The sequence below is a fragment of the Rosa chinensis genome, chromosome 2 (assembly GCF_002994745.2).
Source record: "Rosa chinensis cultivar Old Blush chromosome 2, RchiOBHm-V2, whole genome shotgun sequence".
In the NCBI taxonomy this organism is placed as follows: Eukaryota; Viridiplantae; Streptophyta; class Magnoliopsida; order Rosales; family Rosaceae; genus Rosa; species Rosa chinensis.
The window spans coordinates 3,500,983-3,526,612 of record NC_037089.1 but is presented as its reverse complement, the minus strand read 5'-3'; the positions used below and the strand labels follow the sequence as shown (position 1 = coordinate 3,526,612).

Genomic DNA, 25,630 nt, shown 5'->3' with positions numbered 1-25,630 from the left:
AATCATGGTCACCAGGCCTTGCTGGAGATCGACCGGCCTAAATGGTTGTTTGGGTTATTTTATTTTTTTGGATATTGGAAAAGTTTATATGGGCCATGAAGATGTATTCGGTTTCCTAGTCCGTCGCCAAACCCTACTCGAGTGAGGAGGAAAAAAAAAAAAACAAAGGGAATTATAGGACTGAATCATTGATAGGACACGCTATGAATCGACTGAGAGTTTAGAGAAGTATGAGAGGTGGTGATGATAGAAACCCTGCCATCGAGAGTAAAATACCAGTACCGACTGATTCATCTGACGGCTTAAGAAGATCGAAACGATTAGCATCGTCAACCAATATTTATGATATCCCAAAGGAATTATTAGTTGAAATCCTTTGTCGACTGCCTTGCGCTAAATCTGTTTATAGATGCAAGAGTGTGTCAAAGAGTTGGGGCTCACTCACGTCCGATTCTTATTTTGTCGGCCGTTTATTGTGGCTCCAAAGAGATAACCAAACCCTAATACCTGGTACTATTATAAACCAGCTTGGGGATGAACTCCTTACCACAGATTTGTTTGCAACATTTAGGAGATTCTTCGAATTCGAACACAAGAAGGGCAGATTAATAGTACTGCTAGCTACATGGAACGACTTGGTTCTCTGTGAAGATATCAGCCTCGGTGAATATTACATCTACAATCCAAGGACCATGCAACTGGTTAATCTTCCTCCGATCCATCAATGTCGTTGCATTTGGGGATGTAGGCCTGCTGTGGGATTCATCTGTGAGCCATACTATAAGGAAGAAGAAGACAGACTCGCTGACAATAGTGATCAAAAAGAAGAAGAAGAAAGGAAGGTAATCAAAATTGATGCCGAGTATAAGTGCAAGGTTGTGAGAATTCTTCATCCTGATGACAAGGAAAAACTTTGTTTTGAATTCAAGATTCAGGTCTTCTCTAGTGAGATTGGTGAGTGGCGAGAATCCCTAGTATCATGTCCACGCGGCTTTATTTATTCCGGTATTTATTCCAGACTCGTGTCCCGTTTTGGCTTTGCTTCCAATGGAATGCTATATTGGAATGCTACGGATGGTGATCTGCTTGGGCTGGGACCTTTGATGATCAACAAGAAGAGCACTACCACTTGTTCTAGTACTACTGCTAATGGTGATTCGGGATATCAATTTCATGTTATTAAACTTGTTCGGCAGGAACTTGAGGATGAAGATTTGCTTTCTTCATTATATTACCTTCAGGTGCACCATGGACGTCTGCAGTTGGTGCAGACGGTGGAGAATGAGGACCCCTCTGGAGTTAGGCTATCGGTTTGGGAGTTGAAAAAAGAAGAACTAGAACAAATGGCGGTACAAGGGGGTGGAGAACTGGGTCAGAAACACCGGAAAACTTATAATCTAATGGACCAAGTATATTATCATGAACTTACTTCGCTGGAGTATATGGGTTCTGATCCAAATGATTTGGATACATGTTTTGTGTCTCTAACAGATTATCATCATGATAGAGAACCTGTCACTTACAAGTGTAACATTCACACAGGAGAATGGTCCGAGATGGAGACAACATTTACTGGGCTAGCATTACAAGTTATGTTCCCATGGTGGCCTACACCAGTTCCTACAATTTCTGTATGTTCCCATACCGAATAGGAATATTGGGATCAACTAGTATTGATGCCTGCACGATGCTGCGGGTATATCATTTATGCATTATAAGACAGCAATTACAAACATTAGATGCATTATATAATGAAATATAGTATTGTTTTACAGATTCCAAAAATCTTTATATCATGACCATATGTGTATTTACAAATTTCAAAATAAGAGATGCTAATTAACCGACTACATGACTTTGAATGATCGCTTAGATACCCTTTCATCTCCAATCTAGGTACGTACGTCTAGCTCTGGATCAGTATTTTCAGTGAGATTTCGACAATGCATCTTGATATTGTTACCGAGATGGAGAAATTCGAGGTTGAGGTTTTGAGATCTAGGATTCTCTTAGTAGTTTACATCGATTTTCAAAGATTTGCTGAAGGATATGAAGAGAATTAGCAGTTTTGTGTGATTTGATATATAGATTTGGTTCTGTAACTTACTGATATGTGATCTTACGATTAAATTATTGTGATTCTCTCCTCACTAAAAGCTAAGCAATTTCTAATTTGGTTGACTAAGAAAAAGTAGAGGATTCGCAGAAGAGAGATATCATTTTTGTGCTTGTGGAGAGTTCTGGATTTTATAGATTGTAAAGCAATATTTGGTTCTTGACACGTGTACTGATTGTGTTTAATTTCTGTGAATTATAGCATGAAATTTTGGAGAATTCCACTGATTCTGTGGATTCTAAACTTTTATTATATTTTTTGTTGCTGTTTCTGGCAGGAAACTGGTTTCAAGCATGGATTCGTATACACTTAAGTCCGTGGCAGACTTGCCGGCTCCTTTTCGAGCATGTTTTAATTTTAGGTAATCACCTGACCTACTCAAGTTCTATTGAGAGGGGATTTTGTAGTGTGGCTGTTGTTTTTTTTGTAATAAGGGCCGGTGCGGCCGCCCTCAAGCGTTCATTAATGAAACTGATGAATACAGAAGGGGGGACATAAAGCCTAAACCCCATATTACAATACACCTCAAGAAGACTTCCCGAACAATAACAAGAGTCTCCACTATTGCAATGTATTCGAACATGCACTAAGTAACAAAGAGTGTCATATGGACTACTCCATTTGCTTTACAATAATGGTGGCATATCAGAAAGATAAAGCAAGTGTGGCTGTTGTTAAAGCATGAATATTGGCATCGTTTGTTTGTTCTTGATACAAGTGTGCATATTGCTGTAACTTGTATTACATAATTCCATTTACATTTATGCAACTGCTGCATATAGTATTATTATTTTTTTTGTTGGAGCTGCATATTCTAACAAAGAAGTTGAACTGTGATTTCGAGATGATAGATCTATGTGATCTCACAAAGGTTCTTACATCATCTGCGTGGTGTTGTTATTTTTGCGCTATCCACAAGGTGGAGTGTGTTGTGTAGTTGAAAAGTATTTCTTTCCCATGTATGCAGGTATTTCAACTCTTTGCAGAGTGAATGCTTTCCTGCTTGTTTCCACTCAGATGTGAACATGGTTGTGTCAGCGCCAACTGGAAGTGGTAAAACAGTCATTTTTTAGCTTTGAATTTTGAGGCATCTTTCAAGATTCATCTCTGAGGATGGGAGGTTTACACCTACAAACGGAACTCTCAAAACAGTAAGTGTCTGATGTCCTCAATTAATCCAAAAGTAAGGTCGTAAACATTTTGATAGTTCTAGAATAAATGTGTGGGAGCCTTAGTTTTAATTATTCAGGATTCTAAAGGAACTACAGACACCTTCAATGATGTTCTTTCAAATTTTCTTCAATGATTTATTTATTCTCCCCACTATGAGCATGATATGTATCATTCTTAATTATGTAGGCTTGATCACAGCTAATTTTTCTTTGTTATTTTTATCCTTTTTATATGAAATCTTTGCTCTTCACTGTTGCACATGTATCATAAACTTCTGCTAGAAGTTTATGAATAATCTAAATATTAACCACTTATTCCTTCTCTCTACCTTCTTTTTATGTGGCATGAAGATCTATATTGCCCCATCAAAGGCTTTAGTTCAGGAGAAGGTTCGTGATTGAACCCAGAGGTTTGGATCGTGGGGCGTAGTTTGCTTGGAGCTCACCGGAGATAATGAATCTTACAACACCAGGAGTTTACAGGCAGCAGACATTATTTTAATCACTCCTGAGGTGAGTGTAAAGGTGTAAGGTTACACAGATGGACACACTTAAGAATTAAAGTATAGATTGAAATGCTTGACCCACTCATCTTAAAGAAGTCAACTATCATCTCAAAACAGCGCCATAATCATAAATTAACAAAATTGACGAAACTTCCTTATGTTGGGCTGTCAGTGCATAATATTTTTCAGGTTTCAGCCATGTAAACCTGCATTCTCTCCTTTATAACCGCCTGAACTTAATCCCACTTGCAGTGTTTGATCCTGGATTCTATCAGCTTTCATATGCGCATACATTATATCTTATTCCTTTAGAAAATAAGATTCATATTCAGTTCTTCCATTTTTTCGCAGTTGGCTTTATTCTAGATGATATCATAGGAGCATGACTAATCAATTACTGTCCTTAAATAGAAATTTGATGCAGTATCGCTGTATCGCGTAAAGGATGGTGGATTGGGCTTTTTCAGCAATATAGCAGTTCTACTTATTGATGAAGTTCATCTGTTGAATGATCCTCGTGGAGCAGTTTTGGAAGCAATAGTTAGCAGAATAAAATTGCTTGCTCACAACCCTGAAATGAAGTCAAGCTCTCAGGCTCATGTTCGTTTTCTAACTGTGTCTGCCACCATTCCAAATATTCAGGACATTGGTGAGATATTTGTTTGTTAAATACTCGGTAGGATTAGATTTTATCGTATTGACTTTCTTTAGAAAAGTACAAATGGCAAATGGTTTAACAACAATGCACGCAAACCAATGCATGCAAGCCACTGTAGCGGAGTGGCTCAAGGTGCCTGTCCAAGGGATTAAAAGGTATTTCAACATTCATTTGATATTGATTTAAGAAATACTGCTCATTAATCGAACTATACAAGTATCCAGTTCTTCTGTTTTAATCTTTCTGCTCCGCATACAGGTTTGGAGAAGAAATGAGGCCGGTAAAGCTGACTACAAAAGTTTTTGGTACGCAAACATGACTTGAATTCACCATGCACAAAATATTTAATCATATCAAGGACTCCCCATTTTTGAAATAATAATAATAATAATGACAATCAAGAGCCCCGCTTTCCTATTCTTTCTTATCAGAACTCGTTGGATGAGATGCACTCTGTTTTTCTTTTTTCCAAGTATTTTTGGTAACTTTTTTCCTCACTTTTGGTACCTGAACCTTCTTAGGAGGAGGTATTTATGACATACACTTCATCAAACGAACACAATGTTCTTTTTCATTATGTTTTTGAACAAGATATTCTTTTCATTTCAGTTATCACTTTTTAAAGATTCTTTTAGTTGATTTTTTTTTGAGGTACCTTGTAAAAAATTAAAATAAATAAACACTCGCATGAACACTGAAACATATTCAGTTTTTCATTTTATTTTATTTTTTATAATACCAAGCTCTCCAATATATATGTTCTTTATAGGAGGATGCATGACAACTGTTTGTTAGTAATCACATCTGTGGTTTGATCACTGATGCATGTCTGATAATACAAATTTACTGAAGCATGTTGTCTTTATTTATATTTGGTTCTCATTTATGAATGCATATTCAAAACTGCTTGCTTTGCAGGCTACGCCCCAGCAAAAAATGATTTTCTATTTGAAAAGGTAATTTCTAAAGTTACCATCTTAAACCAGATGCATATCTTCTCACAAATCTCATAGTAAGAAAGTATATATTACAAACTATACCACTATTCATGTTTCTGATGGTTTATGTTTGTCCCTTTTTCCAGCACCTTCAAAACTACATTTTCGGTAAGCAATGACCATGATGCTGACCTTTTCATATAGATGATACCCCACCCCCCTCTTGAATATATATGCTTTCTAGATTGAATTCATCGCTAATTAAAGTTCATGAATAACTTATACACTTATAACTGTGCACAGATATCCTTATGCAATATTCAAGAGGGAAGTCTGCTCTAGTTTTTTGCTCAACTAGAAAAGGTGCACAAGAAGCAGCACAGATACGTACTTTCTCAGACAGTCATGGCCTTTGGTCATTCAAATCCATTCATTAAAAGCAGAGAACAGCAAGAGAGGCTAAGGGAAGCTTCATTGTCATGCAGTGACAAACAAATGCAATCTTATATGATTTATGCTGGTATGGAACTACTTTGTTTTGTTGTTCACATTACATTAACTATAACTTACTGCACCTCCCCACATTGACATGTTATCAAATAAATTGCCTGCTTGCAGTTGGTTATCACAATGGTGGCCTTTTCCTCAAGGATCGTAATCTCATTGGAAGTCTTTTACTTAAGGGTGATGTTCAAATTTTGTGCACAACAAATACTCTTGCTCATGGAATCAACCTACCAGCACATACAGTAGTCATAAAATCAACACAGCAGTCGTATTTTGAACTTCGATTTCTTCAAATCAGTATGATGAAATTTTCTGGTGTGTTTATTTTTTAACATGTGCAGTTTGTGCAGAAACAAAGAAAAAGGAGTCTACATGGAAATTGACGGATCTGCACTACTACAGGTTTGTCTATCACACCCTTTCTAAGCAGGACAATTCAAGTAGATAAAATTGGGACATTAGTTAACAGAGCCTTTATTTTTTGCATTACTTCTGTCCAGTATATGTCTTGTCTGTACATCAAGGCTCTATTTGAAACAAATGTGCCAGGTCAAACAAGAAAAATTCTTGTGGTGTCCACATGCATGTCTGCACTGTTAGGTAATTTAGCAAACTGCAATTTAATATTCTGTGAGTTGTATCACCATGCAGATGAGTGGGAGGGCAGGTCTACCACCATTTGATGATACCGGAATGGTTATAATCATGACAAGAAGAGATATGGTAGTTTATTACTTTTCTTCCTTAGTCTTTACTCCTGTGTGTGTTGGTTTTTTGCTTTCCAACTATTTCTGTTCATTCATTGTCTTCATATTTCTTGGGATTGAACTAGTCCTGTCTGTTAACACAGAAACTTTTGTCTTCGAATTCGTTAATTATGTTCTTATTGGATATCAGGTTCACTTGTATGAGAATCTCTTGAATGGATGTGAGATGGTGGAATCTCAGTACGTGTTATAACTTTAAATTCCAGTACAACTTTGGTGGTCTTTGAAGCTTATATCGCCAAACTATTGCAAATGTCTTCTAATGAGCTTGTATTGTCTTCTGTCATTAGATTGCTTTCATGTTTGACGGAGCATTTAACTGCGGAGATAGCTATGACTGTTTACTTGTACGACCCCAACCCCCCCCCCCCCCCCCCCCCCCCCCCCCCCCCCCCTGCAAAGTGCAGTTTGGAAGATGCTCTTCATGTCATACGCCGTGCTGAGGAAATTTCTTGTAATGCATATTTAACTACTTGCTGCTATTCACATTTCTTTGACAATACTAATGAAGGAATTTTGTATCATCTATCTACTGGAATATGAAGGGATACAGCTTAGGCGCAACGAGAAGAAGCTTCTAAATGACATAAACACTGATAAAGATGGTCGACTTCGCTTTCACATTCTTGGTGACAAAGGGAAGCGAAAAAAACGTATTCAAACCAGAGAAGAAAAGATATTTCTTTTGGCTAATGACTGCTTGAGTGGTGATCCTTCGGCTCATGATTTATCCCTTGCCCAGGTTTCATTTCTCAGTCTCTACTAAAATTCCATCATTATCTTGATAACTGTGGTATTTGATTATATTCAGAGCTGAAATCAAACGGGTGTTTGTGTGTTAGGATATGAACCCCATATGCTCAAATGGCTGTAGAATTGTCAGATGCATGAAAGAATTTTTTATTTACCAAAAGAATTACAAAGGAGCCTTGAACTTGATGCTTTTGGCTAAATCTATGTATCAAAAACTCTGGGATGACAGTCCATACTTGCTGAAACAATTACCAGGGATTGGAATGGTGACTGCAAAGGTGTCTTCCACTTCTTTATATGCTTAGGAAAAAACATGCTTTTTGATATTCTTAGGTCACTCAAATACTGACTCTTCACTACCCTTATTTTCTTTTTATCTTTATGCTCCTTTCAGGCACTACATTCGATGGGAGTTAAATCATTTGAGACACTAGCTGAGGCTGATCCTAGGAGAATTGAGATAGTCACTGGTCGAAAATACTCATTTGGGAACCATATAAAAGAGTCTCTACTGTCTCTACCTCCAAAGGTCGAGTTGAAAGTTGAGGAAACTGAATGCCCGGGGCAAGGGAAATTGAAGCTAGCGGTAACACTGACTAGGCTATCACAGACGCTCCAATCAACAAAACGACATTATGCTGATATGGTATATACTCTATAACAGCTCCACATAATTTCTTCAGATCTTCGTGATACAAAATAATTTCATTGTTATACAATCTGGCCCTAATATTTTATCTGTTATAGATTGTAGGTTCAGAAGAAGATAACCTGATTCTCTTTCATGAGAAAATAAGGTGAGGACAATTTAGAAGCTTACTTTTAGTTGTTGGTTTTTCACAAAAATTCAAGTACAATACCAAGGGGTTCTATCAACTAGATATTTCATATATCTAATAATCAGCCTTTTCCAAGTGGCCTGAGGGGTTTGGTAATCATCCTGTTTCCACTCTATAATTTGTGGCTGCAGAGTTGACGAATTCTCGAGGTGCGTGCGCTCACAACCTTAATTTTTTCCTCTGTTTGAGAACATGTAGCATGTTAAATATATCTGTTTAATTGTTAAGCACATCCAGAGTTTCTGCAATGTGACTAAGAAAATTATGCCCTGGAAAAGACTTTGCTACCAGCGGTAGCTATATCAATTGTGATGGGAATAGTTACTATAATGATTTTAGTAGTGTAAAATCAAGCTAACCCAAATAATAAAATTTAATCATAACCTATACTAAGATTAGAAGATAGAGCTCAGGTTCCATGATTATTACCTTGTTTAGTCTGACTTGGATTGTTTCCATTGCAGCCCCTATAGCGCAACAGTTCTCCTGTCAAATCCCCAACAAGGAAAGCTGACTGTTAAGGCTGATCTTATATTTGAAGAATACAGTGAAGTCCCTGCCCTGATATTTCTAGTTTCCTTCACTTTACAAGTTACTATTGACTGGTATAATCGTGAGTTATTAATCTTATAATATATAATTTGTCACTTTATCCATGCAGTTGGTATTGATCTAAACCGGGAGCTTATATTAATGAAGGAAAGCAATCTAAGTGCAAATAACAAACGAGGAAAAAAAAGCACCCTCTCTTCCTCTCCCTGAGGAAGTATGTATCATAGAAGATGATACTTATGAAGATCCAAGTGAAGTGCTTCCAAACTCCACGAAATCCAAAAGCGTAGATAGTCCCATGTGAGTATCTCTTTCACTGATGTTCCATTTTCATTTCTGCTTACTAAGGTTGTTCTTTCTTGGTCTGAATAACTGATTTCTCTTACTTGATTATTTGGGTCTTTTCTACCAGGCCCAGTTTCAAGCTTCTAAATGAAGACTCTAAAGAAGGTAATGTTAACGGCTTTTTTCTTTTCTTTTTTTTCCAATCCGATGTCTGTAAACCTTGTACCTCAACTTTTTGAAGATGAGGTTGCTGACAAAGTTCACGAAGATGAGATTGCTGCCAAAGTTCAAAATGATGACAAAGTTGTGACACAATAAACAGTATTTGACCACATGCCTGAAAAGGCAAAGAATTTCCCTGTCTTGGTGTCATCAAATAGTGTGCTTCCTCCATCATCAAAGCCCTTGGTATTGGCAAGGAAACGTGCTCGCGAGAAGAAGCTTGGACCGGAAAGTGGAGTAGAGGTTCTGGAAGAATTAGAATGGAATAAAGTTCCAAGAAGCACACTGCCTCTGTTTTAATCCGACCAAGCAGTACACATTTCCTCTCCCTAAGATGTAATTTTGACGACAAACGAGAGGTTTAGGAAAAGAAAGGGCGACAATAGTGATTGCAGTTTGATCGTTTTTGCATAATTATTTAGGTTTGTTTATGGAGAAAGAGGCGGTCACCGGAGATATTAAAACCCCAGCTTGCTTAGCTGCAAAGAACCAAAACCAATCATAGAATGCACCTGCACGCGCATGCTTAGCTGTTATTCATCAGCATTTTAGTGAAAACAAGTGATGCTATTTGTAACGGATTGTTTTTAACCAAAGTGAGATAACTTGAGGTATGTAAACGATACAAATTGAAGTTTTGGTATGAAATTGAAAACGCCTCTGCGGGAGGTAAATTGTAATTAATTCAGAAATATTTGTGTAGAAACAGAATGAAAGCAATCACTCTAAGCTTCGTTTTCTCTCTTTTCATCAAAAGGTCAAGGTGCTCTACGCATGAATCCTTCACAAGAACTCAACAACATTCGCTCCATTCAAGAGGAATGTCATCGCATTGCATATCGATGCAATGCCGCGTACACCTATAAAAACGAAAAGAACGACTCTCTTTTCATACATATCAAATGCTGTTTTTGAATCAAAATTGAGTTCGGACCTTCCATGATTCAACAGGGGTAACAGCAAAAGTCGTTAGTCGCGTTGGTGAGGCATGTGGGTCCAAGGATGAATCTTCATTGGCATTTGTGGTTTTCCTTTTCTATGATGAGATTCAAATCTAAAGATTGATGTTCATAGATTTTGACATGTTGATAATTGAATTGATGAAGTACTGCAGGATTTAAATTCAATGAACTCTACAGACGATTTTACTGATCTATGGAAAACCACATAGAAACAAGTGTATTTCAGTTTCTGTTTAGAAAATGTCTCTTTAACAATATATTTCAATAGGAAGCTTGATCAAACGAGTTCCTCCGAATAATGTCATCTTGGACTCTTGGTTTATATGGTGTACTATTTCTGCTGTAAACTGACCAGTGATCACCATGTGTCTATGTTGCACGGCACTTGCTACATCTCTCTGACAGCGCTCTGTCGCCTATATGAAACTGAAGTAATGCGTGCGCTTCCATTCTATATAGACATGACAGACAAGTGTATGAACAAGACAGAGAACCAAAAATCTGAATATCTTCCGGTTCTGAATTCCGGTAATCTCTCTAGTTCTGCACTTCTGCATACTGACCTGACCTCCAAGCATGCTTTTCTTAACATGTTTAAGACGTGGGAAACCTGCTACTTCTGCAAGAGTAAGTTGATACATGACCCTTATTATCCAAACTAGGGGTGCTGGAAGACTCCAACGAGAGGACGTCTCAACTTTTGTTAAAGTATTTGAGACGAAGCTGTTTTCGCTATTAGACCTAATGGAGCTGGCTTGCTCTAGCGTCGTGGCATTTAGAAAGGGAGGTTGGTTTGGAATAGGAATGTCTCTCTCTTTGTTGGCTGTTAGCATTAGAACTACTTCAGCCATAGATGGTCTCAAAGTAACTGAGGCCTGTGTGCACAGAAGTCCAATTTGAAGAACATTTGATACCTCTTTTGCTGGAAACTCATGATCTCTCAAGCAAGGATCAACCATGTCGGCCAACTCGTTGGATCTGTAGTGTTTCCAAACCTGAAACCCAAACGTATGATGGTCTAATAAGATCTTGTTTCTTATATCCCATAATGTAAAACAGCAGTTTCATTTGCTATGTCCAAGAGTTGCACAACTTACTTTGTGTAGGAGTGAATCAGAGTCAGAGTCCTCCTGTTTGAAGGTGCTATTCCTCATAACAGACACAATCTTGAGAACTAGCACTCCAAAGCTCTAAAAGTCTGCTTTCTCTGTAAGTTGCCCTTGAACAAGATACTCTGGGGCCATATAACCTCTGCATAGCCATTTATGATTACCGGAATTGTTAGATGGGACTAAAAGATTTTAAGAACAAATGCACTACATACTGTTTACAAGGTAATTAGACTAACAAGAAAGTTCTGAAGCTGTTGATCTTAATCTAGTAAACGATGTAACTGATGAGTTCGAGACCATAAATTAGAACTTACAGTGTTCCAGCAATGCCGGTGCTAAGATGAGACTTGTTGGAAGCAAAACACCGAGCAAGGCCAAAGTCTGCGATCTTTGGGCTAAGATTCTCATCCAGAAGAACATTGCTGCTTTTTATGTCCCTGTGGATTATTCTTACTTCAGAGCCTTCATGAAGATATGCAATCCCTTCAGCTGTTCCGACAATAATATCAAACCGCTGCTTCCAGTTAAGAAACTGATCATTGTTCTTATCTGCATAGTTTAAAGACCAAGTAAATTAAAAATCTTTGTCACCGTCATTCCTCCAATCCTAGTTAAAAAATGTTCTCAACCAATATCGTAATTCTTACATGATCAAAATGCTACAAGTTTGAGAAAAATCTAAACCTTTTGAATCCATGTAGAGAGAGGAGGATTACCGAAAAGGAATTGATCGAGGCTCCTGTTAGGCACATATTCATACACCAGCAGGCTCTCAGGGCCTTCAATGCTACAACCCAAAAGCTTCACTAGGTGCTTGTGCTGAATTCCACTGATCAAATTCACCTCATTGAAGAACTCATCTACCCATTTCCTGGTATTGTAGAACAATCTCTTCACAGCTACGGTTTTGCCACTCGGAAGAGGCCCCTTGAACACAGTACCACCTCCCCCTTCCCCAATTTTTCTTGAGGTGTTAAAGTAATCTGTGGCCTTCTCTAGTTTTTCATACTTGACATTCAAGCTAGAATACTTGCTAATGCTTATTGACACCAATCCTAGATTACTGCATTCTGAACAAAGAATAAATCTCATTACTGAAGCCTAAAATCTATATCCTAAATGCAACAATGACAATTTTTTTTATTTTTTTTTTCTCAAAAGTTCATACCTTTTCTGATCTGCACCAGTTTTGTATAGCCTGCATAAGCAGCAAAGAGAGACAGCATTGTGAAAGCAACTGCTCCCAAAACAATTGCTGTGATGATTCCCCTTCTATCTGTAAACCCTGCACATACAAATTCAGATTAACTAAAAACAATTCAAATTCAAAAAAGTCAAAACCATTCCTATATATTCTGGTCGGTAACCAAGAAAAAGTGAGAACAGAAGAGGAATAGTAAGATTAAGGAACAAGACATAGTAACTCCAGATAAACTATGACACAGATTACTCGAACAGTTCTATCATGTTGTCTAATATCTTAAGAATGCAATGCTCGGTTTAGCAGTCAACTAATCAAAGACCAACTTAACTAAAAAGTAAAAAATTCGAACAGTTTGATAACAATAAAAGATCATAAATAACTAACCAGGCTCATGCTCTGTTTCACCCTGATCGTTATAGAAGTTCCGAGTCGAATACCTCAAGTAACACCCAGCATTCAAAGCCTTGCCTTCTGCCTCCAACCCACACCCGCTCACCGCCTCACCTCCCTTCTCCAAACACTCTCACGGTCACCCACCGTCTTCCATACACCTCCCCGCTCACTTCCCCCCACCCCAAACCCCCCATTCTCCGCCGCGGACCTCTTAACACTCTCAATCACCTACGCAACATTCTCCTTAAACACCGCTGCGCCATCTCCGCCGCAGACGACGGCGTCGACGGCCAGGACGGAAGCTTCGGAGTAGAAGCTGTAGTTGTGGTAGCGAAGGAAGCAGCCGTCGAGAAAAATGCGGGCGGACAGGGAGGGGAGGCAGAGGGGGATCTCGGTCGCATTGTGCCCATATTTTGATTTGAGGATTTTTTGTTTTTTTGTTTTGGACTAATTGAATCGACGATTTTAGCTAGCAAAATTAGGAACATAACAAAATTAGGAACACACGAAGACCCAAAAGTTAGCAAAATGGCTGCAAAGCCAGAAAAACTCCCACAAAGCTTTATTAGTATTTCAAAATTATAATAAGACGCACCAATGGTACTATTAATATAAATCATCAAATTCTACATTCTCCAAAAACAATAAAAAAAACAAAAAACAAAAATGCTACAAAAAAAAAGCTTGATTAAAAAAATGTAATATGAATTTCTACATATCTGTTGCTTTAGTCGGTGTCGGTCAAGAGATACTTCAACTTATATGGCAAATAGTACTTGGTCAAACAAGTGCGCCCAAACTCCTCCAAAGCTTCAAGGTTCGCCTTTCTCTTCTTTTTCTTCATAAGTTGCAGCTCCTCAAGCAATGTCGGATACTCTTTCACAAAATCTTTTTCCAAAAGAGTGTTTACTTTTCTAATCTCCTCTGAAGTTAAATCCTTGCAGGGTATTTTAAGCGCATGTAGGTCACTCGGCCAAACACCCAACCACATCATAAACGGGCAACTCAAATTCACACTATCGTACGATTGATTGTACGACCCAGCAGCATAAACCGATAAAATTTCGATGCCAGCTGGATCACAGTCGAAAAGGCCATACACTGGAATCTTAAACTTCTCCGACAATACGTTTAGAAAACTTCTGCTCCCCACCTCCGGCATTCCTATTCCAGTGATGATTATACATGGATAATCAACGTAAAACTTGTCTTGCATGAGAGTATTAAAAGCGGATTTCTTTTCCACCACCAATACGAACTTGGCTCCTCGATTCTTCAAAATAATATCTGAATGCATAAAAGGCGGGATGGGTTCCCCATCATCCCTGCGTGTACACAAGGTTTTGTACTTTCCAATCTTGATCGAAAGCAGACCTCCAACAACGCCTCTTACACTAGGATCTACATTAAGACTTGATCTGGTGCAACCTATAGCGCAACATATGTCATCAAGAGCTGAGCTCGACGTGTTCAGCTTAGCAAGTGTAGGTCGTTTTTCTTCTTTGAAGGACTGGATAATAAGATCAATCATATAACGGATGGCTTCTCTTTTTTCAGCTCTTGGTTTAAAGCATTTATTTATATCCTTCAGCGCATAACGTTTGACACCATCGCTACAAGCACGATAGGTCTGGTTGGACTTGCCTCGTGAAATCAAACTAAATTCCGCATCATCTAATTTTTTCTTGAGAGCTTCAAGTTTCTCCTCTACTTCCTTGACAGAGAGGTTTTTGACCTCGTGATAATCGGCATCTTCAAGTCTAATGGAGGATGTTGGGGCGGTCTGATCCATCAGCATGGTGTAAATTGCGCTGTGTACGATTATTAATTCGAGGACATTTTCTCTATCTGGTACTTTCCAGCTTGGTTTGCTTCGTGGATCAAAAGAAGAAGCCATTTTATGTTGAACCTTGTGGGTTAATTAGATGATTGTAAAGTTTTGATCACTAAGAGAAGTGAAGTTGACAGTGAGGTGGTGGGGAGGCTCCTTATATACGGTCAAATTGGTTGCGGTTCGGGATAGTATATTCCTACAACAAGTTGGTGAAAACTCTTTCCAGCATCAACTTGGTTTCCTTAAAAAATCAGGAAGAATCAAAGATCCCATAAATTAGGAAAGTACATGAACTTCAGATTAAGTGAGAACAGAACAGAGCAGGCATGGTAAGATTAAGCAACAAGACATGGTAACTCCAGATAAACTATGACACAGATAACTCGAACAGTTCTATCATGTTGTCTAATATCTTAAGAATGCAATGCTCGGTTTAGCAGTCAACTAATTAAAGACCAACTTAACTAAAAAGTAAAAATTCGAAGAGTTTGATAACAATGAAAGATCAATTCGGAAGAACATAAATAACTAACCATGCTCATTCTCTGTTTCACCCTGATCGTTATAGAACTTCCGAGTCGAATACCTCAAGTAACACCCAGCATTCAACTGATTCAAGGCCTTGCCTTCTGCCTGACTGCCTCCAACCCACACCCTCTCACCGCCTCACCTCCCTTCTCCAAACACTCTCACGGTCACCCACCGTCTTCCAGCACTGCCCCAAACCATACACCTCCCCGCTCACTTCCCCCCACCCCAAACCCCCCATTCTCCGCTGCGGACCTCTTAACACTCTCAATCACCTACGCAACATTCTCCTTAAACACCGCTGCGCCATCTCCCCCGCAGACGACTGCGTCGACGGCCAGGACGGAAGCTTCGGATTAGAAGCTGTAGTTGTGGTAGCGGAGGAAGCAGCCGTCGAGAAAAATGCGGGCGGACAGGGAGGGGAGGGCAGACGGGGATCTCGGTGGCATTGTGCTAGGCCGGGCGGCGTGGAGTTAACGAAATGGGTGCCCCAGTGGTGTTTGGTGATGAGCTCGGAGAGAGACTCCATTTCTGAGACGAAAGTTGGAATGGATCGAGCTAGCGTTTGGCGGTGGCTTGAGAGCTCCGCGGTAGAGGCCAGCTTTAGAGGTTCTTGGATCACAGAGAGGAACAGAGAAGAAGATGAAGATGAAGAAGAAGAAGAGCCATGTTAAGGTTTTGGTTTGCATCTCCCTTAGATTTGTGGAGATTGCTTTGATCAACGGACAATGGGAGAGGTAATTAAGAATATTTGTATATACACATGATCTTCAAAATGTGATGAGATTTTGCTGCATTGTCTCTCTATATATCCAAGTCTGTCTGTGTCATTGCTTTTATGACTTTGCTGGCAGAAAGGTAAGTAGTTGTGATTAGTGTGAGACGGTGAGAGTGTGAAGTTGACATGAGAAGAAGATGAGAGAATGAGAGAAGTAAAGGAGATCGAGTGTTGGTTTGGTTTTAGCTTTCACGACGGCACAGTCATAGCTGGTGGGACCCAATGGTGGACTTCTACCTGCATTATTTTACAGGTCGGTCGTACAGGTACACTCACTTGCCGCGTTTACTCCTGATTTGGTGGAGACATCTCTCTCGATCTCTCATTTCAATTTTCAAGTGTTGAATGTCAAGTGAAGCATGGCTATCCGATTGTAGCCAGAAGGGACTCAAGGGACGACAGTTGAACATATCTGACTATCAACAGAATCGGATTTGGGTTTAAGTGGATTATGGATTAAGACCCAGCATAGCATAACAGAATCGGATTTAGGTTAAGTGGATTATGGATTAAGACCAAGTTTGACACAATTTATGCGGTGCAAAAAACTGCTAAATTATAATCTTATATGTTAAGTAGCAAAAGGTATTTAGTGAAATTTAAAAATAAATAAATAAATAACAGCCTATTTAAAAATTGGGTCCTTGACCCAATGACCAAATTTGGGTCAAGAACTCAGTAAGAAATTTTTATTCTCATTCACCCGTTTAGAGACAAAAAGTCAATTTTGGGCTCCGATTAATTAAAAAATTACACACTGCCATTCACTCTCTCTTTTCTTACTCCCAGATCTCTTTCTTCTCTCTCTCAGCAACGGTGCGTCTCCTCTTCGAGCAACGCCGACGAGGTCCGAACCCTGACGTCCACGACCTTGACCTCTTCGTCTTAATCCTCCGATCTCCCCATTACATTTGACGTCTGAAACTCTGACCTCCGCGCCTTCTACTCTGGATTTATCTAGCTTCGGCGCCGACTTTGAGCTCCGACGAGTTCGGTAACAATGACAATGATGCGTTGGTGGGTTCCTTGGTTTGGGTCCGCCGCCGAAACGGGTAGCCTAATCTAAAGTTTGCTACTATTCTTAGGTAAAATTCACTTTATGATGGTATTTTCTAGTGATATGTTATTGTTAATTGTTCCTTGCTTGTTAGATTTGAGCAATTTGAGTCGAATTGCATGGTTGTCATGGTGCAGACAAATTCAGATGGGTGTAGAGGCTGCAAGTTATGAGATGCCCACACTTGTCCAGATGCAAGCAATTCCAGCTGCTTTGGGTGGCAATGCTATTAATGCGTAGGTCCACCACATTGGTAGGCATCTAAATTGGGAGAAGAGGATAGAGCAATTGTGTTTGTATGTCAAGAGAATAAGAACTTGTTTCCAAAATTGATTGAAATTTTAAGATTTTCTGTCCAGCTATACCTAGGTAGCTTGTTAGATCATGGTATACGACATGCCCATAGTCCATTGGTCGAGGCAAGAAGAAAAGAAAGTATGATTAAATGAGTAATGAACTAATGGGGTAATAATCGTCTATCTTCCTCGAAACGTCTATTGGGGGGCAATAGACATCTATTGGGAGGCAATAGACGTTTTAAAATTGATATAATTTTTTTTTTCCTTTAATCAAAGTTTTATCTGTCTAATTTTAGGAAGATTAGTTCCTATTTCGGCTACCGAAAGTTCTATTGAGGGACAATAGACGTCTATTGGGGGGCAATACATGGCTGATAGTAGTCTATTGGGGGCAATAGATGTCTATTATGGGGCAATAGACCTCTATTGTCCCTCTATTAGGAGGCAATAGATGTCTATTGGGTGCAAAAAAACTTTCCGATGGGCGGTAGCCGGTGACCGGACTCTAGCGGTCGATGACTGGATTCCGGCGAAAGTTGACCGGATTCCAGTGGTCAGTGACGGGACTCCGGTGAAGTCTCTCATGGTTTCTCTCTATCCCATTTTCTCTCTCTCTCTCTAAGTAACAAAGGGGTAAGGGTAAAATGGTATTAAAAAAAATAAAAAACAAAAAAAAAATCTTAATGGGGTATTAGGGAAGACCTCCTTAGAGTGTTTTGAGTAAGAGAGAGTAAAAAAAACTTAATGAGGTAAGTGGGAAAAAATCTCTAAAAATGGGGTAAATAGATAAAAACCCTTAAAAATTACCTCCTTAAGTTGCTACTTTATAACTGTTATTTTCATAAGCTAAAAGCTACAGCTACCTTCAAATTAACCCCAACTCTCCAAAACTAGGCTTAAGTTGATTTAAGAGGATTATGCACTAAGGTTCGAGAATTTAACCATTACAAAGTTAAATCGACCTTCAAAGATTATCTATGTCAAAATCGACCTTCAAAAATTATATGCTAAGGTTTAAAGTAATATGGTTGAAGCATGTTCTACCTCGTATGTTACTTTTGGCTTGCAAAATATTGCGTGGTAGCATTCTTTCGGAGGACTATCTTCAAGAGCACGGAATTTCATTGGCATCCTATTGTGTTCTATGTCGAGCTAATGGTGAATCTATTGAGCATATTTTTCTTCGCTGCCCCTTTGCTGCATCAGTCTGGAAATTTATGTGTGACAGGTTTGATATTTCTTTAATTCCTAACTCTATTCTGGACTTGTTAAATTTGGGCATTGTGGCTGGGCGAAGCCAACAGTTGCGGGAGTTATGGATTGTAGGGTTTGTTTCGCTCTTTGGTTTATTTGGCAATCTAGAAACAAGGCCGGGTGCAACTCCTCAAGTTTGCCGCTTAATTAGTGGTAGTATTAATGCTTTGGGTCGATTGGCAACGCCCCAGTGTTTAATAAATGCCAAGAGCTTTGTATTATCAAGAGATTTGGGGTCTCATGCAAGCCACGTCGTGCTCCGTGTATAAGTGAGGTTAATTGGCATACTCCTCCATAAGGTTGGATAAAAATATATATATTGTTGGTGCTTGGAAGAGTGCCTCTAATCTTGCTGGCCATGGTGGTGTCTATAGGGATTATAAAGGCACTATTATAGGTGCTTTTTGTTCTAAGCTTGATATTCCAAGTTCAGTGGCTGCAGAGGTTATGGCAGTCATCAAAGCAATTGAATTGGTTTGGTTAAGAGATTGGAAGCATATTTGGTTTGGTTAGTCCTTGAACTTTTTCCTCAAAAACACTTCAGTCTCTGGCCTTTTAATTTCACACGTTTAGTCCTTGTACTCTCAAATTTTAGACCAATAGGTCATTTCCATTAGTCTCCGTCCAAAAATTCCGTTAACTTGCTGACGTGGCAGCCATTCCTCAAAAAAATGTCCATACGAAAAAATGTTAACCAAAGGACCAAATGGTCAGAGCCTTGAAAGAGGTTCGAGGCTGTGGATGCAGCTAATGCTACTGAGGAAGTGCGTGATTCAAATTCCAATTCGTCCGAGGAATCGAGAGAAACCACCACACGAGAAATTATTCAGCATGCTTTTGGAAACATGCAAATATTGCTTAAAAATGCCCCTAGTTCGTAGCTAAGTGAAGCAGTAACTCGATTGTTCCCACATTAAGTGGCTTGGCCACTTACAGAAGATATGAAGGCAGGTTCTCAAATCGATTTAATATATTTTGGTGCCCGGAATTGTGTATTCTATAGATGTACCTGTACTACAGCTGTGTTCGAGAAACGAGAGGTCTACTCTCTATGCGAAACCTAGCCTGGACAAAATTTTATTCCCAGTGAATCTTCAGAGTACAGGACAAAAACCGAAAATGACAGGTTCTGTTATTGTTTATCACCATTCACCAACTTTGGTTAACAATGGCTAGCTATATGTTGCTTTTGTTAGTGGTTAATTGCATTGGGGGACAAAGGCCAATTAATTATAAGTTTATAACTAGTATTGATCTTGGCTTAAGCAGGTCATTAATTACCATATCATTGATATATCTCTTTGTCTATCAACAGTACAATCTGGCCGGGTAATGATGAGTCTGTGAAATCTGGCCGGGAGAGTAACAACATTAACGTTGCCTGCGGTTTTGGTCACCAATTGCAGGAAATTTGATGCAAGCTTCTCATGTTGTTTATATTATTACCCACAAAATTTCAGGAAAGCGAAGTTCAATCAATGAGGTTTACATAACAACCTGTTTTCGACTTTTGGATCGACGAGTTTCTACTAAAGCATGTGAAATTTGTATGTCAAAACTCAAAACATACACCGAAAAACATCGCAACTAAGCAGATATATAAACTTGATATATATGTCTCAATTTGTCATCAGATTACTTCATGTCTGATAATTACATAGAAAACGAAAGGAAAAATTTATGCTTACAATTTAGCTGGACGAGAGAAAATCCAAAGTGTAAAACCACAGAGAAATATAACCAGGGGAATTAGGTGAATGACATTCTCTCCTAAAGGATTGTGATGATGCATACCAATTTCTTTTTTGGTAACGTGATCAGAATTTGTATCATACACAGGCAAGTCATCCAGAGAAGCGACTGCTGTAGTATTCAGAAGCGGAGAGCTTAGAGACAAGGACGCAGGCGAAAAGTTCACCAAGAACTCCTCGGAGGCTCGCGTAGTGCTCGATGATCGATGCATCCTTGGGTTTATAGGGTACAGAGAGGTATGCTATATGCTGGGGAAAACTAAAGGCAATAGGCTGTGCTCTATCAGATCTTATAGTAGGGAAAGAGGTAAACAATACTATATATAATGGAGCTTTGCCAACATTGTTAGAAACCCTGAAAATCAAGGATAACAGCTTTGCTTGCAGAGCCAGAAATGCATTTGAGTGCCTTGAATTTGGCAAATGGTTGACTTTGGTATCCAAATTCTAAGGTTCCGAATGGTCTTACAAGGATGTCAACTTAGTTTATAAGCAGCTTCCGGGGTAATTAAAGGTCCGCACGTTTCCATCACCTGATCACCATGTGCATGTGATGCCAAGGAGTCAAATACATACAAGATTACGAGGCAGAGCGTCATTTTTGTACCAGAATAACTCTTATAAACAGATAAAAGGTTTAAGAACAGTATTCTTACTAGGCTGTCATGTCTAACAAATTGAAGGAAAAACTAAAGCAGGATGTAGTTTCAACATGGTGGCCAAGTTGAAACTATTCAATCGACTATTCAATGCCATTATCAACCCTTGCATGAGAAAAAGCTCAATCAACTATTCAATGGAATTCACATGCCATAATATGCTTATCTGCCAATATTTGAGTCAAAAGTCATATCAAATCTAGCGTTGATATTGAACAATGACCATAGCCACCAATCGCTACCAGGTCTCATGTACTAGATGCCATTCCTCATAAGAAGCCAGAAGTAGATTTTATTTGAACACCAATAAGTTAGATCTTGAACACCATGAAATAAAAGATCTTGATCAGCAGTTGTATATTGTGACCAACTGTTAACTGAAGCCGCCAATGTGTACAGATACATTTTCCATTATACAAACATTTGCTAAGAAAACAAAAGACAAAAATATTTAAAGTTTAAACACTAATATGGCATTGCAAAGCTACAGTAAGGGGAAGGAGGTCACTGTAAAGACAATTCTTAGGAAGTTGACACAAGTTAAATAACAAAATTAAAAACACACGAAGATCCGAGTTCATCAGAATGGCGGCAAAGCCTGGAAAACTCCCACAAAACTTTTACAGATGGCTTGTAAGTCTGATTCCTTCGGACAATCCAGACTTCCAGAAATATGCTGGTGGGGATGAACCTTGCCTCCAGTCACTCTATGAAATATCTATTTCTGAAAGGTGGGAGTAGCTGTCCTGAATACTGTTTGACCTCGCTGTTAAACTCAACCTCCATCAAACGATGATTTTCCTTGTTGCGCTTCATTGAGAAAGAACCATTCAGATTATCCCCTTCAGTGACACGGATTGGAGGGTTCAAGAGGAAAACCTGTTCAACAAACAAGAGATAAGCACAGAAGTAAAAGAATGTCTAACAGAAACATGCTTCTGCCATGCCTTTGCTCAACATTTGGTTGCTGAAACTGTGCTATGTTTGACCCAAAAAAAGAAAGAAATAAAGTCTGCTATGTATAAAATGAAGGGAACAGATATCATCACACACAACATTGCACTTATATGAACAAGTCATCAGGTGTGGAGTATTAATTTTTTGTCCATTGGCCTATCAATTTGCAAATTTCAGTCCTTAATATAAGCATTTGACTGCAATGATACAGAGTTTACGATAATGTTGAGATCTCTTTTGAATTTTGCACAAAATATTTTCCATCTGTAAATTGATTTCTCGACGATAAATAAAAACATAGGACAAAGGATTCAGGAATAACAAACCTGTTGGCCCCAGTGTGTGCCATTATCTACACTGGGAGCAGTGGTCAACTCAATTTCATTCTGGGCTGGAACCTCCTTGCGTCCCTGGTACACCAGAACATATTAAGTTACATGTTATAGTAAGCATACAAATGTTCAGGAATCCTGGTATTCCAAAAGATAAAGGTATAGTGAAGATTAGCTTACTCGAAAATGAACATCAAACCATCCTGCAAACCCACAGAGCCTTGTGTTTGGAAGAGTTACTGTAGATAAAAAGTTTGATCTCACTTCGAGGATGTCACTGACAGAGGCAGTTAAACAATCAATCTCTCTTAGTATAGCAGCTGTCCCTATAACTTGGTTGGGATGAAGGTTGTTCCACAATGATGTCTACAAAAATTCAACATCATCAATTTAAGATGTTAACACCATGAAGGAGCATGCTTTAAATTCATATGTAAGGTAAAGGGAAATGATGAACATTAATTGTTTTCCCTTTGCTTTATATAATAAATAAGTAACGTGGCAGAATAATCATGACTGAATTTTTATTTTCCTTTAAAAAAGAGAAACTTGTAGGTTTGAAAATCCCAAAAATCAGTGACAATTCAGAATGAAACAAAAGAGAAGTTAAAGTCCTAAGTGCATCTTTGAATTTAAACATTTCAAGGGGCAGGTGTGGGAAGTTCAAAGGGAAGCAACTATGAAGTTTTGCAACAAGTTTTTTTTTCCTCTAGTAAAACTTAAATAACAAAATTGATAATTTAACGTTGCACAATAGACAATAGTGCACATCATAAGATAAAATTTCATCCACAATCTTATCAACACTCAATCACCTGAAGATAATATTTCTTCTGCTCTTCCGCGAAAGGTTTTGTTAGAGCACCCATATCAACACCATAATAAGATTGTGTTTCATCTGTGAAACGATACCAGTCTTCCATCGATGATTCATAATCATTTTGTTTTTGATCTCCTAACCCAGACCTAATAGGTGCCACCCACATACGAGCATGACTAGGATACCTGTAGAACCAAAATTTTATTCCAAATTAGATTGTAGAATCAACAGAAAAGTGCACAAAGATTGCTTAATCAACTTACAAAATCAGAGTGAACAGGCTCAAGATAAAATTCCCATCATAGTACAATTCCACTTCAAGAATCAAATTAAAAGACAGGAAAAAACAGAGATGTGGGATTTGGTCAAAACAGGAAAGCCTAGTGTTTAAAAGGACAAGCAAAAGATGCGAGCTTTACTGCAAATGATTTCATATGACCTCTTGTGTGGCTTATTGGCTGTGGTTAATGGTGCGAGTGATCCTTTTTTATAAAAAGATTTAAGTGTGTAATTCCAGACAAACAGAAGCCTTGGCAATACCACAGATGACCTAAACCCAAGGAAACAACTACAGAAATGTTCTTTTAAAACACTATTTTGCTTGGGGAGTGAAATTGCCCCACCACCCCCACCCCCGCAATGCACATGTGCATGAGAATAGGAAGAAGGGGGATGTGGTTTGCAAAACAGGGGTGCCAATTTCACCACTCCCCTGCTTTCTTTATAGACATGAGTTTCATGTTTCTCATAGTCAAGACGTTTCTGAGTGAACACATGCTTCACATTCAGAGCACAAAGAGAGAACTATGGGTGCTTTTCCAGAGTTGCTACATTTTGACCATGTGACAAATGCGGGGTTTCTAACATGGTAGATAAAATATACTCCGTTACAAAAGAACTAGGCTTGAGTACATAGGGAAATTAATCAGCATAAGAACCTACCATAAACTGTATATTCATATAATCGAAGTTTCAATCTGAAAAACCAGAGGGAAGTTGGCATTTGACATGACCAGCCAAAATTTTCAACACAAAAATGCAAAGGAACACTTACATGACTCCAGTTGGCTTCAACCATCGGTCACGGGCACATATCACAGAGTCAAACATCGACTCACGCAGTAGGAAATACCCCATCCACTCCGAAATTATCACATCAACTGCACGACAGTACATAATCACATAAACATGACACCGATAAAAACATAAACTCCAAAACTTAACTCACAGAAAATCTCATATACGCCAAACCTTTCTCTGGAAGCTGAACATCCTCCATAGAGCCCTGAATCACCTCAACCACGTCTTGCACATTATTCGCTTTCACAAGCTCGCGCGCATGTTCAGCCATGTTAGTGGCTTCCACAGCATACACCTTCCTGGCACCAGCTTGCGCAGACCAAATTGCGAGAATGCCACTCCCAGTTCCCACATCCAACACAACCTTCACCACAGTTTAACCACATTAACCCCAAAATTCAATACTTCCAACAAAACTATCACCCTTCAAAACAACCACATGTCCACTACAGACCATACCCAAGTAAAAAACTTTAACTTTTTCATTGAAGTTCATTCCTTTAAACTTCTTAACACATAACTAACCCCAAATTTGATGCTTTCAACCAAATTAACAAGCTACTAAGAAGTCGGGGCTGACTCTATAGCAAAGCTAAGTAAAAAGGTTGAAGCTTTATGCAGTAAAGTTTGAAACTTTAAGGGTTCTTAGAGGTGTACCTTGCCATTGAAGTGGTGCTTGTTCTGGAAGACGGCGTTGTAGTAAGCGTCCATGCGAACACGATCGGAGAGCATCTCCTTCTGGTGGTAGAGGAAGGCGTAGGTGCAGAAGTAATTGGCAAAGTCGACGCCTTTGTCCACCGACGCGCGGCCATTGCTGGTGGCGCCGCTTTGGTCTGAAACGACGCCGTTTGTGCAGCTCCCCATATGTAGTTGAGTAGTGTGGTGAGAGTGGTCAATGCTCTGAAAGACCAGACACGAAAACGAGAGAGAGGAGAGGGTTTTGGGGTTTTAGGGCAACGTAGTAGATATATCATGTAGTCGGGTCCATGGTGCTGCCTCTTTTTTTTTTTTTTTCGGAAAAGGGCCTACCCCCATCAGATGTTATGATTATTGGAATTAAAGTACAACGAGAGGGACGTGATGCCTAAATCTCAAAGTAAACTTATAAATATCTTTAAAGAGAACATCCTTAATAATAGAGAGAGTCTCTTCAATCCAAGTCACTTCAATCCAAACATCGTCAAGATAAGACGAGCTAGCAAAGTGTGTTAAATGATAAGCAACACTATTTACTTCATGAAATATGTGTTGAATGTGCACAAAATTATACTCACTCATGGCGGCTTTGGATGTCC

The 25,630-nt window shown here is 39.0% G+C and overlaps 2 protein-coding genes and 2 pseudogenes across 3 annotated transcripts; 1 reads left to right on the top strand and 3 right to left on the bottom strand.

Annotated features, from left to right (window-relative positions):
- Nucleotides 1-756: 756 nt before the first annotated feature.
- Nucleotides 757-9,975, top strand: LOC112183504 (annotated as a pseudogene).
- Nucleotides 9,976-10,431: 456 nt separating this feature from the next.
- LOC112183503 lies at nucleotides 10,432-13,387 on the bottom strand (annotated as a pseudogene).
- Nucleotides 13,228-15,495, bottom strand: LOC121048959 (DNA topoisomerase 6 subunit A-like). 2 transcript variants are annotated; one of them, XM_040513785.1, is made up of 2 exons: nucleotides 15,354-15,495; nucleotides 13,228-15,061 (listed from the first exon to the last, which is right to left on the bottom strand). In XM_040513785.1, exon 2 carries the CDS (start codon nucleotides 14,881-14,883, stop codon nucleotides 13,714-13,716), a length of 1,170 nt encoding a protein of 389 aa, XP_040369719.1. In that variant the 5' UTR covers nucleotides 14,884-15,061; nucleotides 15,354-15,495; the 3' UTR covers nucleotides 13,228-13,713. The 2 variants fall into 2 exon arrangements, with proteins under 2 accessions (XP_040369719.1, XP_040369720.1); XM_040513786.1 differs by having other exon boundaries at nucleotides 13,228-15,016; nucleotides 15,354-15,450.
- A 5,979-nt stretch (nucleotides 15,496-21,474) lies between these two features.
- On the bottom strand, nucleotides 21,475-25,338 carry LOC112183482 (protein arginine N-methyltransferase PRMT10). The gene is made up of 7 exons (XM_024321861.2): nucleotides 24,993-25,338; nucleotides 24,507-24,699; nucleotides 24,310-24,415; nucleotides 23,251-23,440; nucleotides 22,616-22,801; nucleotides 22,430-22,513; nucleotides 21,475-22,025 (listed from the first exon to the last, which is right to left on the bottom strand). The coding sequence occupies exons 1-7, from the start codon at nucleotides 25,197-25,199 to the stop codon at nucleotides 21,849-21,851; spliced, it is 1,143 nt and encodes a 380-aa protein (XP_024177629.1). The 5' UTR covers nucleotides 25,200-25,338; the 3' UTR covers nucleotides 21,475-21,848.
- Between the last annotated feature and the right edge of the window lie 292 nt (nucleotides 25,339-25,630).